At 49.1% G+C, this 17,478-nt stretch overlaps 1 pseudogene and 2 gene segments (V, D, J or C); all 3 read left to right on the top strand.

The window, feature by feature from the left end:
- The first annotated feature begins 1,352 nt into the window (after window positions 1-1,352).
- On the top strand, window positions 1,353-2,082 carry LOC123347520 (annotated as a pseudogene).
- Window positions 2,083-10,651: 8,569 nt separating this feature from the next.
- LOC123347519 lies at window positions 10,652-11,415 on the top strand (the record flags this gene model as incomplete). The annotated part of the segment is given in 2 exon segments: window positions 10,652-11,134; window positions 11,362-11,415. Coding segments are annotated over 2 exon segments (537 nt in total), but the record flags the coding sequence as incomplete, so codon positions are not given.
- Window positions 11,416-16,760: 5,345 nt separating this feature from the next.
- LOC123347518 lies at window positions 16,761-17,222 on the top strand. The segment is given in 1 exon segment: window positions 16,761-17,222. A coding segment is annotated over 1 exon segment (462 nt).
- Window positions 17,223-17,478: the final 256 nt, after the last annotated feature.

The following is a 17,478-nucleotide window of genomic DNA, read 5'->3' as shown; positions in this document are numbered from 1 at the left end:
GTCTCCTAGTTTTCATTGCTGTGGCTTTGGAAGGTATTTTCTCCCCAGTAAATCTATTGAAGGGTGAGGGATTGTTCTATGAGTGACACTGCAATGATTGTGATTGATAACAGAGCTTTGTTCTGTTACCTCGCACCTTTATTGGACAATGTGGTTAATGTGGCTGTCAGGGATCCCTCCCCACTCTGGGGTACAGATGTGGGGACCCGCATGAAAGACCCCCTAAGCTTATTTCTACCAGCTTGGGATAAAAACTTCCTCAAGGCACAATCCTTTCCTTGTCCTTGGATGTTATTGCTGCCACCACCAAGTGGTTTAGCCAAAAAAATCAGGAAAAGGGCCACTTGGAATCCTTATTTCCCAAAAATATTCCCCCCAAGCCCATTCACCCCCTTCTCTGGGGAGGCTTGAGAATAATCTACCAACCAATTGGTTACAATGTGAGCACAGACCAAACCCCTTGGTTTTTAGGGCACTGAAAATCAATCGGGTTCTTAAAAGGAGAATTTTATTTTTAAAAAAGTAAAAGAATCACACCTGCAAAAATCAGGATGGAAAGTAACTTTACAGGGTAATAAATAGATTTAAAACACAGATGATTCCTCTCTAGGCTCAGCTTCAAAGTTACAAAAAGAGGAATAAACCTCCCTCTTAGCATGGAGAAAACTCAGGTTAGAATGTACATTCGGGTTAGAATTGCATCCTGGGTAAAGTCAGGATTTGGTGTTTCTACGTAAACAGAACAGGAGTACTTGTAGCACCTTAAAGACTAAAGACTTGTTAGTCTTTAAGGTGCCACAAGTATTCCTGTTCTTTTTGCGGATACAGACTAACACAGCTGCTACTCTGAAACCTGCTCTAAGTAAGGTATTCATGTAGTTTTCCAGTTAAGACACATATGAAAGTGGAGTTTATCTTCAGGGTCAGTTCTAGACATTTTGCTGCTCCAAGCAGGAAGAATTCACTGGTCCCATAGCTTCAGTAAACTGTAGGAAGTCCACTGAAGCCACAGGGCCAGCAGACTCTCCACAGACATGCCCCCCAAAAGCACCCTACCTGCCACCCTAGCAGCAACCAGCAGAGCACACCCCCCTCTTACTACCTGAGACAGGCGCTTGGAGCACTGGTGCCTGGAGCCGCCCCTGCTCAAGGTCACGGTTAGGTGTGGGAGCTAGTGGAGGGATAAAGAAGATGCCAGTTAGTCTCCTTCTGGTCAAGTAGGAGGGCTCCGACTGAGACAAGGGCGGGTTACCACGGAGACAAAGCGCCGCCTCTTCTCTCAGCCGCACACAAAGAAACTGAGTTCGCGCTAGGAAATGCTGCGTGTCTCTTATAAGGAGGGGGATATGCAAATGAAGGTGAGAGTTTCCTGTTTAAATCTGCCCTCTCTCTGCCCAGGCTGCACCCGGAGACACAATCCGCAGCCCTGGGTCTGTGCAGTGACCAGCCAGTCCCTGAGAACTTCCCCTCCAGCACCCGGGACAATGAGGCTTTTGGTTGTATCTCGTTCTCACTGCAGCATGTCTGGAAGGTACATTCTCCCTTTCCATGGGCTGGATGTATTGGGGAGGCGGGGGATTATTGTGCTATTGCCGAGGTACTCATGTTCCCCATAATTAATTGTTATTCTCAGGTGCCCGGTCCCAGGTTGCAGCTGGTGGAGTCCGGAGGGGATGTGAAAAAGCCGGAGACTCTCTCCGCCTCTCCTGCAAAGCCTCCGGATTCACCTTCAGCGATTACTACATGAGCTGGGTCCGCCAGGCCCCCGGGAAGGGGCTGGAGTGGGTCGCCCGTATCAGCAGCGGCAGTGGGAGTAGCACATACTACGCTGATGCAGTTAAAGGGCGATTCACCATCTCCAGGGACAATCCCAGCAACCTGCTGTACCTGCAAATGACCGGCCTGAAGCCCGAGGACACCGCCCGCTATTACTGTGCGAGACACACAGTGGGGAGAATCCCGACAGGGCTCGTACAAAAACCAGAGACGCAGAACCGCCCTTCTCCCGTGCGCCGCATGGGGGCAGCACTTCCCCAAACAATCCAGCCCTGGGCACAGGAATTGGATCTGCAACCAGAGTGAAAAACAAATCAGTCCTCAGGTTTCAGAGCTCAATATCCATCTGTAGAATCATAGAACCCTGGGACTGGAAGGGACCTGGAGAAGTAATCTAGTCCCGTCCCCTGCACTCATGGCAGGATTCAGTGTTATCTAGACACCATACCTGACAGGTGTTTGTCTAACCTGCTCTTAAAAATCTTCAGTGAGGGAGATTCCATAACCTCCCTGGGAAATTTATTTCAGTGCTTAACCACCTTGATAGTTAGGAAGTTTTTCCTAATGTCAAACCTCACTTGATGCAATTTAAGTCCATTGCTTCTTGTCCTATCCTTAGAGGTTAAAGAGAATAATTTGTCACTTTCCTCCTTGTACTTCTCCTTTTATGTACTTTCAAACTGTTATCACGTCCCCCTCAGTCTTCTCTTCTCCAGACTAAACAAACTCAGAGTTTTCAATCTTCCCTCATAGGTCATGTTTTCTAGACTTTTAATTATTTTTGTTGCTCTTCTCTGGACTTTTTCTAATTTGTCCACCTCTTTCCTGAAATGTGGCAACCAGAACTGGACACAATATTTAATTTGAGGCCTAATCAGTGTGGAGGAGAGCGGGAGAATTAAGTGGGTTGCTTACAACACTCCTGCTAATACAACCCAGAATGATGTTCACTTTTTTAAATAGTGTTACATTGTTGTCTCATATCAAGCTTGTGATCCCCTATGACCCCCAGATACCTTTCTGCAGTACCCCTTCCTAGGCAGTCATTTCCAGTTCTGTATGTGTGCAACCAGCAATGGCTCCAGGCACCAGCGCTCCAAGCGCGTGCCTGGGGCAGCAAGCTGCTGGGGGCGCCCTGACGGTCCCTGTGAGGGCGGCAGTCAGGCAGACTTCGGGGGCCTGCCTGCGGGAGGTCCACCAGTCCTTTGGCTTCGGTGGCAATTCAGCGTCGGGGATGCCGAAGCCGCGGGACCGGCGACCTCCCACAGGTGCACTGCGAAGGCAGCCTGCCTGCCATGCTTGGGGTGGCAAAGAAGCTAGAGCCGCCCCTGCGCCTGCCCCCTGGGAAAGGGCTGGAATGGATGGGATTTAGCCGACATACAGTTAACGGGGGAACCACAGAGTATAACTCGGCTCTCACACCTCGTGTCACCATCACCAGGGATACTTGGAAGGACGAAGTTTATCTCCAGCTCCGCTCGCTGACAGCTGCAGACACTGGCACCTGTTACTGCGCCAGAGACACAGTGACACAGAGCAGAGCCGGGACTGGCACAAAAAAGGGAAATGAATTTCTAAAGTGCCAGCTGACTGGAACACACAATCTGTGCTCTAGGGGATGAGCCAGACGGGGCATTGCCCACAGTGGGGTCTCAGGAGCCAACCCCCTTTTTCCCCTACATCCCACCCTCTCCCAGCCCCTTCCACCAAGGGATTTTAAACACTCTGCTTCCTTGTGCTGCGCACTGAAAAGTGCACCCAGAGACTCACCGAGCCAGGAGTGATGGTTTGGGCTACCTCATATTTTGGGCACTTATCCCAACACACCTTGACCCTAATCGCCAGAAGATGCTCAGGGCCCGTATCTCTCATTGGCCTCAGCTGGCGCTGTGGGTGGGTGTCATGCCTGGGGACCAGGCTCTCTGTGTCTCCAGACTCCAAAATTGGGAAATCACATCAGGACATCTTGATCCACAGGCAGGGCTGGTGCAACCCATTAGGCAACCTAGGCAGTCGCCTAAGGCGCTGGCATTTGGGGGGAGGCATTTCAGGTCCTTCGGTGGCAGCGACCATGGCAGCCGGATCTTCGGCTGCCCTGGTTGTTGTCGGCATTTCAGCAGAGGGACCTGGGGCGGGGGGGCAGGGGGAGGGCCTCCTGCAGCAAGTAAGGGGGGGCGGCACGCAGGGGAACCGCTCCCCACCCCAGCTCACCTCTGCTCCACCTCCTCTCCTGAGCATCTCACCCCGCTCTGCTTCTCTCCCTCCCAGGCTTGCCACACCAAACAGCTGATTGGCACCACAATCCTGGGAGGCGGGAGAAGTGGAGCGGTGACAGCATAATCAGGGGAGGAGGCAGAGCAGAGGTGAGCTGGGGCGGGGAGCTGCCGCACAGCTCCCCAGGCCAGGGGGAGCTGCCGTGGGGGGGGTGCCTGGGGGGGCGGAGAGCTGCCACAGGGCTCGGGGAGGGGGGCGCAAGGTGGAAGTTTCCTCTAGGGCACGAAACATCCTTGAACCTGCCCTACCCACGGGCAGGGCCGGCTCTTGGTTTTTTGCTGCCCCAAACAAAAAGATTTTTGGCTGCCCCAGAGGGAGGGGAATCCCGGAGAGCGGGACATGGGCCCCGCACAGCAGTGTCCCCCCCATGGCACTGCTGCTGCTGCTGCTTCTGGCCACCCTGCCGCAGTCCCTGGGCAGCTTGGGGGTGGCCACCCTGTGGCACCTGCAGGCGGCTCCGTGTGCCCTGCGGGGTGGCCCCCAGCCCAAGTGTCCCCCACTTGGAGCCTGCCTGGCCCAGGTGCGAACCGCAGCAGCCCCAGGGCACCCCCGGCGCACAACGTGCTGCTGCTGCCAGGGCTGGCTCTAGGCTTTTGCAGCCCAAAGCAAAAAAAAAAAAAGAAAAAAGTTGGCCAGAATGCTGCCCCTGAAAATGGGCCGCCCCCAAGCACGTGCTTGGTTTTCTGGTGCCTAGAACCGGCCCTGCTAACTGCTTGGCAGCTATAAAAGGGAACAAGGCTGTTCCCCAAATCCCTGTTGGTCAATGCCAGAGAGCTGGGTCGTGTCTGTTTATAGATTTATTCGATCCCTGCCCTGTACATTGTCTCACCTCTATTAGCCTCATCAATGAACTGGTCTCCAGCCAGTCTGAGAGCCTAGTACCATGGTGCATTATGGAGCCATCCACCCACCCACCGTCATTGTCTGAGCATCATTCCATGTAACTGTCTATGGGACATTCCCTGAGAACATTCCCTCTCTCTCTCTCTCTCTCTCTCTCTCTCTCTCCAGTGTGTGTGAATGAGGGTGGGGATATGAAAGGGAACACGAGTGGTCATGGGACTGGAGATCTGTGTCTCAGCGTGAATGCTGCTACTTGTCTGTAAGTCAGTGGGAATGGAAATATTTTTGTTGTTGTTTTTGTTACTATCCATCAATATTACATCCTGGGGATGGTTTAGAAACATGTAGTGTTCATGTCACACAAGTTTTTTAAACACAACCAGGAGAAAGCTTCTGTCTACACTTCATTGCTTATTAATAATTAACTAAGTAAATGATCTTGATGATGACGCTCAGCAGCGATAGATTTGATGCTGCTTGTGGTCCTAGCGCAGGGGTGGGCAAACGTTTTGGCCCGAGGGCCACACTGGGGTATGGGGCGCTAGCGCGCCGCAGACTGCACAGAACTCGGTCATGGGAGCATCGCAGAGAAAGGGGCCGGGGAAGGAATGTCGGTCCCTGGATTATAAATAGTTGAGGGTAAAGGGGCATTTCTAAGTGAGTTTTAAAGAGTCACCCTGGAGTTGCTCTGTACGTCAGACATTGCCCTGCTAAGAGCTCCTATCAGCTGTGTTTTCTATTCCAAACACACACACAAACACAGAGACACATCATCACACCTACAGACACAATCACAGACATACAATCATACAAGCACCCCCCCACACACACATCCACACCTTCAAGCACTTACACTAAGATACACGAACAAAAACACACATGCAAATACACACCCTGAAAAAAGCCTTCTGACAATTTCTGAGTGTGACAAAGGACAAGAGACTGGATTTGAAAAGAATCAGACAAATTCAGCTCTCATATACATTGGCCTAAATCTGGGGTCACTCCCCTGAACTAAACAGATTTATTCCAGATTTACACTCAGCAACTGACAACGGAATCAGACCTAACACGGAGTGGAAAATAGCCCGTTTACAGAGCTGGTCTACTGCCTTTACTGCACTGTGCATTGCAGGTGTCCATAGTGGTAAGTGGTAAATTGAGATTTAAGAGAGCTGAAAATTACTTCCAGGTCTGCCACTTATTTCCTGGGTGATCTTGGGCCAGTCAATTCATTTCCATGTGCCTCAGTTTCCCCATGTGAAAAATTAGGATAACGTCGTTTATCTGCTTTGTAAAGCACTCTGAAATCTATGGCTATACAGGAGCTAGGTTCTACTATCATCATCCTCATCTGTACTGGGATTATCTCGCCCTGATCATGCAGAAATGACATTGAGTTTTTGACAGGTGAAGGTCCATGACCTCACTAATATTGGGCAACACCCTTCATTCCTCAATCCCGCCAACAGTCTCACTATAATTAGTCAGATTTGGTATTTTATCCATACCTAGGAATCTGCCCAGGGCTCTTCTACTAATCTGATTGCTCTGAGAGTTTTCTGCATCAAACACAATTGATGACCCTATGAGGGAAGCATCCTCTGCACCATAATTAGCTCCGGTCTAGCAAGAACTCCATGGCAACCGGTGAAACATTTACATTGATATTTTCAGCAATGGCCATAAAGTTTCCAGCATCAGGTTTATGAACACAGGGCGTGACACAAATGATGTTGTACTCAGTGGGGTGGCTTCCATTGAGTTATAAAGGCCTTTCGCATCAGGCCCTACAAGGATTAAAGTCGCTTCTCTTTTTGTAGACCAGACATTTTTGCTCAAGTTCATCATGTCACCCAACCAGCAGTTTTCTCATGGGAAGGAAAAGCCATTAATTGCTGCATTGGGGAATGGCCCAAGGTCAAATGAAGATAATTGACTAGCTCATTCCATTCATTTAAGTGATCCTCACATCACACCCAGAGAAATAGACTTTTTTCTCTTAGATACACATATATCCCCCTCTCCCCCAGTCACCATCATATCTGAGCATCTCATACTTTCTGTCTCATCTATCCTCCATGCACCCCGCAGAGGGAGGAAAGTTTGATTATCCCCATTTCACAGCCTGAGAACTGAGGTACATTTATGGGAGTTGCGCTCCTCGGTGCTTCAGAGAATGTACATTGATGCCTCAGTACTTGGAAAAATCCAGCCACAGGTTTACTTCCCCAGTGACACAGGAAGTCTGTGACAGAGCAGAGAACCCAGCCTGAGCGCCCTGAGCCCTGAATGTTCCTCTCTTGCTTCCTCTGGCCACTTTCTGAATCCCCAGGCAGGTAAATTGGGCTCATTAATTGAGGATGTTTTATGTGTCATAAGGAGGGTGACATGCAAATAGGGGTGACAGATTCCTGTTTAAATCTCTGCTTCTCTCTGCCTAGGCTGCTCCTGGAGACACAATCGGCAGCTCCTGGGTCTGTGCAGTTGCCAGCCAAATCACCTGAGAACTTTCCTCTCCAGCACCAGGGAAAATGAGACTTTGGCTCCTTTTAGTTTTTGTTGCTGCGGCTTTGGAAAGTATTTTCTTCCCAATGCATCTACTGAAGGGCGAGAGATTTTTCTCTGTGTGATACTGCAATGGCTGTGATTTATAACACAGCTTTATTCAGTGCTCTCATGCTCTTTATTGGAGAATGTGGCTCATTGGTCCCTTTTTGAAGTGACTTCTCTCCTTCAATCCGCTGCTGATTTTAGATTTTCATAGAATCATAGAACTGGAAGGGACCTCGAGAGCTCATCAAGTCCAGTCCCCTGCACTCATGGCAGCACCATCTAGAACATCCCTGACAGGTGTCTGTCTAACCTGCTCTTAAAAATGTCCAATGATGGAGATTCCACAACTACTCTTGGTAATTTATTCCAGTGCTTAACTGCCCTGATAGTTAGGAAATGTTTCTTAATATCCAACCTAAAAAGGGCTCTAGAAGTGATCCTGGCAATTACAGACTGGTAAGTATAATGTCAGTATCATGCAAATTAGTTGAAACAATAGTAAAGAAGAAAATTATCAGACACATAGAAGAATATAAATTGTTGGGCAAAACTCAACATGGTTTCTGTAAAGGGAAATCATGTCTTTCTAATCTATTAGAGTTCTTTGAAGGTGTCAACAAACATGTGGAGAAGGGGGATCCAGTGGACATAGTGTACTTAGATTTCCAGAAAGCCTTTGACAGGGCCACTCAAAGGCTCTTATGTTGTCATGGGATAATAGGGAAGATCATATCATGGATTGACAACTGGTTTAAAAAACAGGGAACAAAGGATAGGAATAAATGGTAAATGGTAAATTTTCAGAATGGAAAGGACAAACTAGTGGTGTCCTCCAAGGGTCAGTCCTAGGACCAATCCCATTCAATTTATTCATAAATGATCTGGAGAAAGGGGTAAACAGTGACGTGGCAAAGTCTGCAGATGATACTAAACTGCTCAAGATAGTCAAGACCAAAGCAGACTGTGAAGAACTTTAAAAAGATCTCACAAAACCAACAAACAATTGTTTCAAACAAACAATAACAAAGTGCTAAAAAAATCGGGCAAATGAAATGTAATGTGGATAAATGTAAAGTTATGCACAATGGAAAAAGTAACTCCAACTATACATACAATATGATGGAGGCTAATTTAGATACAACGAGTCAGGAAAGAGACCTTGGAGTCATCGTGAATAGTTCTCTGAAGATGTCTATGTAGTGCACATCAGCAGTCAAAAAAGCAAACAGGATATTAGGGTTAAAAAGGAACAGCGAATAAGACGGAGAATATATTATTGCCCTTATATAAATCCATGGTAAGGCCACATCTGGAATACTGTTCATTCCTTCTAGGGCACCTGGCATTGGCCATTGTGAGAAGACAGGCCACTGGGCTAGATGGACCTTTGGTCTGAGACAATATGCCCATTCTTATGTTCTTACGGTCATATTTGAATGTGACCCTTATCAGACACCAAAGTAAAAATGAACACAACCTCCAGGACAGTTACAGATTCATAGAATTAAAGACTGGAAAGGATTAGTATGATTCTCTAGTCTGATCATCTGCATAATACAGGCCATAAATCCTCAACCTGATTAATTGGGTTTCAGCCTAGCACCCTCTTTACTTCAGCATGCTGGGATTCCGCTTTCTTCCACCACTGTCAGAGATACAGTCAAGCAGAAGGGCAGTGATCTCTCAGCTTTTGGCACTAGAACCCACCAAGTTTGTTTGTTTTGTTTTGTTTTTCTTTTTTGTTTGTTTCTTTTTCTGGTTAGTTGAATAATTGTTCAGCAAAAGCTGGCTGTTTCTGGTACAAGGGACATTTTCCTAGGAGCAAAATAATCTTGGATTAAAAGAATAAATAACCCCCCAAATATTTATTTTCTGCTTTAAATTATAATACAAAAGGGAAGTCAGTGAGCGGGAGGGGGGCTGCAGAGTCCCCTTCTCCATTCCCCACCAGGGGGAGCAATGAGAAAACAGCACAGCCTTGGGGAGGAGACTGAAGAGGGGCTTTGGGGGTTGGAAAACATTCTTTTTTCAGCTCTGCACCTACATACACGGCTCGATTGTACATGGAACTTGCAGGCGCCCTTTGACTTCGCCTCTTCTAAAGTCTCCGGGTTCCACTTCAGCGCTGGGTCCGTCAGGCTCCTGGGAAGCGTCTGCAGCGGGTCTCCAGGGCGCAGGACACACGAAATTGTTCTCATTGCACCGATTCAGCGAAAGGGCGGTTCGTTGTCTCCTGAGACAGTCCCAGCAGCCCTCTGTATTTACAAAGGAGCAGCAGGAGAGCGGAACACACCGCCCGGTGTCACTGTGTGAGAGACTAGACCAGAGTGACAAAGCCCATCACCAAAACCGACAGCGGGTTAACATCGTGTTTGGCTCTTAAAATGGCCACATTTAAGTGGGGGAACAGGAATCAACCCCAACAGCCAACACAACGGCAGATTTGTGGTCAGTTTTATTTCACAGAATCTCCATATGAATGGGAAGTAGAGTCTGAATGATGAGAATGGGAACAGGAGTTTGAACACGAATATAAATATCCATAGAGAATAACAATCTCCCTTCAGTGCTGCCTGAAGCCTCACCAGACACAGACCCCACTGACCGGACGTTACACGGCCCCTCTGCCCATGGGATGGGGCTCCAGGGCGGAGTCTCGTCTCTCCTCCCCTCCCCTCACCATATCATTTTACAATAAATAGCCCCTAAGTTCCTGGTTGAGGAAATACAGTCACTGCGGGCAGCTGTTCATTCCTGCCAGGGGTTCGAAAGTGTCAGGAGAATCCCAGCGCCCTGTGCCCGGCGCTGCACAGACACACAGGACAGGTCAGTCTGTCTCCTGCACCCGGAGCCCTAGGGCGAGTCACTCAGATCACTGGCAGCAGGAGTGTGTGTCTCTTATAAGAAGGGAAATATGCAAATGAGGGAGACAGTTTCCTGTTTAAATCTGTGCCTCTCTCTGCCCAGGCTGCACCCGGAGACACAATCCGCAGCCCCTGGGTCTGTGCAGTGACCAGCCAGTCCCTGAGAACTTTCCCCTCCAGCACCCGGGAAAATGGGATTTTTGCTCCTTGTAATTTTCGCTGTAGCAGCTTTGGAAGGTATTTTCCTCCTCTGAATAACTGGCAGAGTGAGAAGAATATTGCGTTACCGCTGATTTTATACCGATATTAATGGCCTGTCTTTATTCCCAGGTGTCCGGTCCCAGGTGCAGCTGGTGGAGTCCGGAGGGGATGTGAAAAAGCCCGGAGACTCTCTCCGCCTCTCCTGCAAAGCCTCCGGCTTCACCTTCAGCGGCGCCTACATGAGCTGGGTCCGACAGGCTCCCGTGAAGGGGCTGGAGTGGTTGGCTCAGATTAGACCCGATGCATCTAATCAGTGGTACTCCCCGGCTGTTGAAGGCCGATTCACCATCTCCAGGGACAACTCCAACAACCTGCTGTATCTGCAACTGACCGGCCTGAAGCCCGAGGACACCGCCCGCTATTACTGTGCGAGTGACACAGTGAGGGGAAGCCGGGCTGAGCTCAGACAAGAACCTCTCCCTGCAGTGATCAGAGAAGCGGTTTGGTGTTGGGGGCGCCCCAGGCCTGTGAGTGACAATGAGATCAGTTCTGGGAAAGGGCCGAGCAGCAGCAGACCCTTTTATTGTTGTTATTATCCCTCCTCTTTGCTTTTACACAAGGTGAAGGAATTTATACAAGTTCCCGCAAAGCGCAGAACATTCTTAGTTGGGTCCCTGCCTCTTTTTTTCCTTGTCAGGGGACAAATTCTGAGGCCACCCCCAACCTGCCAGGGAGTCACAGATCCATAGACATAAAGGCTAGAACGGAGCAGTATGAGAAACTAGTCTGAGCTCCTGCATAACACAGGCCATGGAGCCTCAACCTGGTTCATTCCGGTTCCCTCTAGGACCCTCTTCGCTTCACCGTGCTGGGATTCCGCTCAGTGTCACCCTGTCAGTGACACATTCCAGCAGAAGGGCCGGGTCACTCAGCTTTTCACACTAGAACCCCCCAAGTTTCTCTATGTGTTTCCTTTGTTTTCTGCTTCTTTGTCTGGTTAGTTGAATTATTTTCCACCTATGGTGGGTTTTCTGGCACAAGGAGCATTTTCCTAGGAGAAAAAAAATCCTGGGTTAAATGAATAAATAACTAACCCCCCAAAATATTCATTTTCTGGTTTTAATAATAACACAAAAATGGGGGTCAATGAGAGAAATAGAGGGGGGCTGCAGAGTCTGCTTCTCCCGTCCACTACCGGGGGCAGCAATGACTCTCTCTTTGGTTGTTGTCTTTTAATAAAATAATTGTGTTGGTTTGAAAGCAATCTTCATTCTATCAAGTGAAAGGGAAAAGAGCCTTGCAAAGCAACATACAATTATGTTAAGGCCCCTTCTTGCATCCTGTGCACCAGTCACCTCCTAGCATTACAAGCACTGCGATCCCGAGCATGCACTGAATACTAGTGGCTTTCACCTTCAAATTGCTGCCTCAAGGCATCCCTGAGCCTTATGGCCCTGTGCTGTACCCCTCTAATAGCCCTGGTCTCTGGCTGTTCAAACTCAGCCTCTGGGTGCTGAGCCTCAGTGGTCCAGCCCTGAGTGAAGCTTTCACCCTTCCCTTCATACATATTATGGAGTGTACAGCACGGAGCTATAAGCATAGAGATACTGTCATCGGCAAGGTCCAGCTTCCCATACAGGGGTCGCCAGTGGGCTTTTAAACAGCCAAATGTACACTCAACACTCATTCTGCACTTGCTCAGCCTGTTGTTGAACCGCACCACTCCTTGCTGCTGTCAAGTTGCCTTGTGTATGGCTTCACAAGCCACGGCATTAAGGAGTAGGCGGGGTCTTCCAGGATCACAATGGGCATTTCAACTTCCCCTACAGTGATCTTCTGGTCTGGGCAGAAAGTCCCTGCCTGCAGTTTCCTGAACAGGCCAGTGTTCTGAAAGATGTGTGCATCATGCACCTTTCCGGACCAGCCTGCGTTAATGTCTGTGAAATGCCCATGGTGATCCACATGTGCCTGGAAAGCCGTAGAGAAATACCCCTTCTGATTAATGTACTCAGTGGCTAAGTGGTCTGGTGCCAGAATTGGAATGTGTGTGCCATCTATCGCCCATCTGCAGTTAGAGAAGCCCATTTCTGCAAAGCCAGGCATGAGGTCATGCACATTGCCCAGAGTCACGGTCTTTTGGAGCAGGATGCAATTAATGGCCCTGCAGACTTCCATCAACATGACTCCAATGACTGACTTTCCCACTCCAAACTGGTTAGCGACTGATCGGTAGCAGTCTGGAGTATCCAGTTTCCACCGTGCAATCACCACATGCTTCTCCAGTGACAGAGCAGCTCTCATTCTCATGTCCTTGCGCCACAGTGAGCTCATCACACAGTCCTTGAATGTGGTTTTCCTCATCTGAAAGTTCTGCAGCAGCTACCCGTCATCTCAGACATGCATGACGATGTGATCCCACCACTCAGTGCTTTTTTCCCAAGCCCAAAAGCAGCATTCCACTGTGGTCAGCATGTCTGTGAATGCCACGTGGCAAGATTAATGTCACACTCCTCTTGCCTTTGTAGGTTAAGGAATAACTCCACTGCCACTCATGACATGTATGTGTTAGTGAGAGTGAGCAGCGTACTGGTCAGCAGTTCGGGATCCATTCCTGCTGCCCAGAAGAGGCAGGGCATGCAGTACACAAACCATTGTTTTGCTAATCACAGACGGAAGCACAGGGATTGCTGGGATGCGAAGCAATGTATCACAGGGCATTGGGGCTGGACCCAGGATGCTCCGCGACCCCCTCACACCTTCCCACAAGTCTTAGTGGGAGAAGAGGAAGAGATGCTCTGTGAAATAGCTGCCCAGAATGCACCACTCCAAACACCGCTGCAAGTGCCACAAGGGTGAACATGCTATTGCACAGGCAGCTGTCAGTGTGAACAAACAGTAGTTTTCCTTCGGTGCTCTCTGAGCAGTGCTGTAACTGCCGGTGCTGTAATTTTGCCAGTGTAGACGTGCTCTTACTGTATAACAGAAATGGTTTATCAAAATCATGTTTTACTAAAACAGGATGTTTCTTTGTAAGGATCATTGTGGAAGTAACAAGGTGATTGAATTTCATGACAAACCCAAGGTAAAACTTGGTTAGACCAATAGTGGATTGGACCTGCTCTTGCAGCATAATTCTTGTATGTCTCATCTGACGTTGCCATACGATAATGAAATTAGCTAATTTATTTATACAAGTTCTGACAAATGTTTGGAACCCAATTAACATCAAGTCAATGTAGATATTAATGTTCCCCATAGTGTAGGAATCTTGGCATTTAGCCATGTTAGCAATATGGTAGTGTGCCTCAGTTTCCCTTTTCATACAGCACATTAGGTCTGCAATGTATTTTCTCCTGAGTAGTTTCAAGACTAGTTACAGGCACTAACTGTGAAATATCAGTATCACAAGGTCTTTTAACATAAACTGTGCTCCTATGTATCACTCCCAACATGTTCAAGGGTTTTTCCAAAAGATTAGGCACATTGTACATTTTTAAAGTGTTTGGTATCAGCAACACATTAGTCACAAGAGTTAATATTAGCCTTGATATTAACATTACATCCATTACAAGTGTACATTTCCAAGCATTTTTGTCATGCCATGCCTTTGGCTCAATTCCATTGGGGTTTTGGCATTTTAGGGTTAACAAGTGGCTTTTATTTGAAAGGTTTAGCCTTTCCCTTCCTCCCTGTTCTGGGTGGGGGGTGTCAAAATCTGAGCTCTTTTGTGTAACAGAATCCATTGTCTGGCTGGGTGTGTCCTCTTTGCTAATGGCTATGGGCAAGTCTTTCTCCCGCCTGTCTGTCAGGTAATTTTCATCAACACAGACACTAGTTTGTTCACCAGTTTTCAGATTCTTAACTAATACCAGTTCCAAGGCTGGACTCTGTCTTACAGAGATACTATCCATTTTCACTAGCACGTTAGACCCAAGGTTATTTCTTCTTTCCATCACCAACCTCTGTTTCCACATGGAATCAGATGTTAAGTCCACTAAGAGACTAGAAGACATATCCAAAGTATTTAGAGATGAAAGTTTGCCTGCCATCCCCTCTATTCTCAAGAGATTAACTGCACAGCTGTCCTGATCTGCAGATTCAGCTACCCAGTCTTCGCTCTGAACCTCTGACAAGGACTGTTCACTCACAGAGTCAACATGGTGACATTCTTGTTCCAACAACATTGTTTCCCCAACAGGCTGGCCAAGCTCAGCCACTTGGTAATAGGACTGTTCAAACTCCTTAACAATTTTTATTCCATCTGAGACCTTTTAGGCTCTCCATGCTGGATTTTTCTAAAGCAAGGCTGTGGATCCATACACATCTGAAAACTATAATACCCACCTGGGGAACTGAGGAGACAGATTGCAGAGCGAGATGGGTACCCAGAAATCACCAACTACTGGACAGGCCGAACAAAGAAAATAACAGAACACCAGTGGCCATAACGTACAGCCCCCCAGCTAAAACCTCTCCAGCACATCATCAACGATCTACAACCTATCCAGGCAGAATCCCAAGTTCAGGAACATGCCACTCCAGCTACATTTCCTTCTGATTGCAACTGTTTCCTGAAGACACTGGGGAGCCTCCGGGTTTTGTATCAATCTCACTGGGAGCCAGGTCTGCAGGAATCTCATTGTGTCTTTGTTTGCAGGTGTCCGACCTCAGGTCCAGCTGGTGGAGTCCGGAGGGGATGTGAAAAAGCCCGGAGACTCTCTCCGCCTCTCCTGCAAAGCCTCCGGCTTCCCCTTCAGCAGCTACGGGATGAGCTGGGTCAGACAGGTCCCTGGGAAGGGACTGGAGTGCATAGTGGAAATACACCCAATTTCAACTACGATCAGCTACGCACCGCCCTGCAAGGGAGGCTTCGCCATCTCTAGGGACAACCCCAACAACCTGCTGTATCTGCAACTGACCGGCCTGAAGCCCGAGGACACCGCCCGGTATCACTGTGCGGGAGAAGCACAGTGCGGGGAAGCCGGGCTGAGCTCAGACAAGTAACTGCCCTGTCGCTTCCAGAAACAGGTCGCTGCTGGCGGGGAACCGGGGATCACGCACCAAAATCTCCAGAGGAGAAAAGAGAGAAAATGGGAATCTCCCAATCCCTGCCTGTCACCTCCACTTCCCTGTTCCCGGGAATTTACCTCATTTAGATGTTCACTCATACAAGAAGGCATGTTTGGGGGGCGCTTTCCCAACCCGTCCTCCTGCCACTTACACACCGGGGGAGGTACCTTCTCCATCCATCGTATCCCACCCCACTGAGTCCAGCACCCCCACATTCCCGGCGTGCTGGGACTGATGCAACCTAAATTATATCTGACAAACAAACCTTTGGGATAAGGAACATCTGTTTGTCCGGAGATGGCCCAGGGCTTCGCCTAGTGGGGCCCAAAAGACGACTCCCAGGCCCAATCACAACAATAAGAATAAATTATTATTATTTATTTATTATTATTGACGATAATATCATAACTGAATAGCAGTGATTCAGGACTCCGAGATTTTATCGCAGGTGCTAGTATGCCCCAAATTGAGGTAATATATTAGCTCCTCACAATGTTTAATGTAGTTGCTTTCACAATACCGCTGTGAGACAGGGAGATGCTGCTGTCCCCTTGCCAGAGATGAGGAACTATCCAGAACGATTATATAAACTATTTGCTGGTAAAGTTTGAGAATGCTCCAAAGATGATGAGGAGGAGGAGGAGGAGGAGGATGAAGATGATGGTGATTGATAGGTGGCCTAGAAGCCCTTGACTGTCATTACCAGGACTGCAGCTTCCTTTCTTCCTTTCTCTCTTTTATGCTACAATCCCCCCCTCCCTCCTTCCTTCCTCTCCTCCTGCTCTGCCAGCCCCTTTCCGGAGCATTCCAGGCCCAGGTTCTCATTGTACAGGACTCCACACAAACACATGGGACCTGATGCGATCCAAGCCGCTAACAAAAATCCCCTTGGATTTGATGGGATTTGTGTCGGAACGCTACACACGTTGACACAAATCTCCCCCTTCTCCTGGAACCGGAGGGCGAGAAATGAGATCAGCCAGGGAAGGAGTTTGTGCGTGTGTTATAAGGAGCGGGATATGCAAATCAGGGTGACAGTTTCCTGTTTAAAACTGTCTCTGTCTCTGCCCAGGCTGCAGCCGGAGACACAATCCGCAGCCCCTGGGTCTATGCAGTGACCAGCCAGTCCCTGAGAACTTTCCCCTCCAGCGCCCGGGACAATGAGGCTCTGGCTCCATGTACTGTTCCTTGCAGTGGCTTTGGAAGGTATTTTCTCCCCTCTCATCCATTGGCGGGGCAGGGGAACAGTCTATTGTTACTCTTAATACTAATGCGAATTACATTATCTCTCTATTCCCAGGTGTGCGGTCCCAGGTGCAGCTGGTGGAGTCCGGAGGGGATGTGAAACAGCCCGGAGACTCTCTCCGCCTGTCCTGCAAAGCCTCCGGCTTCACCATCAGCAGCTACGGGATGAGCTGGGTCCGGCAGGCTCCCGGGAAGGGGCTGGAGTGGGTTTCAAGCACTTACCGGGAAGTATGGAACCGCTATTACTACGCAGACTCAGTGAAAGGCCGATTCACCATCTCCAGGGACGATTCCAACAACCTGGTGCATTTGGACATGACCGGCCTGAAGCCCGAGGACACCGCCCGGTATCACTGTGCGAGAGAGACACACGGTGCGGGGAAGCCGGGCTGAGCTCAGACAAAAACCTGCCCTCGCTGGCTAAGCACAAACGCTCCGCTGGGGGGCGCTGCAGTTCTACAGCTCGCAGCGCAGAGACCGTGAGCGAGAAAACTCCGGTCCGCAGCTGCCTGCCTGTGACTCCCCCCCCCCCCCGCCCGCCCCGACACAGACACGGACTCACCGCTCTGTTAGCAGAGACCAGCCCGCAACTTCCCCGTGTGCCCAACACGCTCTGTGCCCCTCACTCCGCCCCTCCCCGCCTTTCCGA

This window comes from Mauremys mutica, chromosome 13 (assembly GCF_020497125.1).
Source record: "Mauremys mutica isolate MM-2020 ecotype Southern chromosome 13, ASM2049712v1, whole genome shotgun sequence".
Taxonomy (NCBI): domain Eukaryota; kingdom Metazoa; phylum Chordata; order Testudines; family Geoemydidae; genus Mauremys; species Mauremys mutica.
The sequence above is the reverse complement of the archived record's forward strand: the minus strand, read 5'-3'. Positions and strand labels throughout refer to the sequence as shown.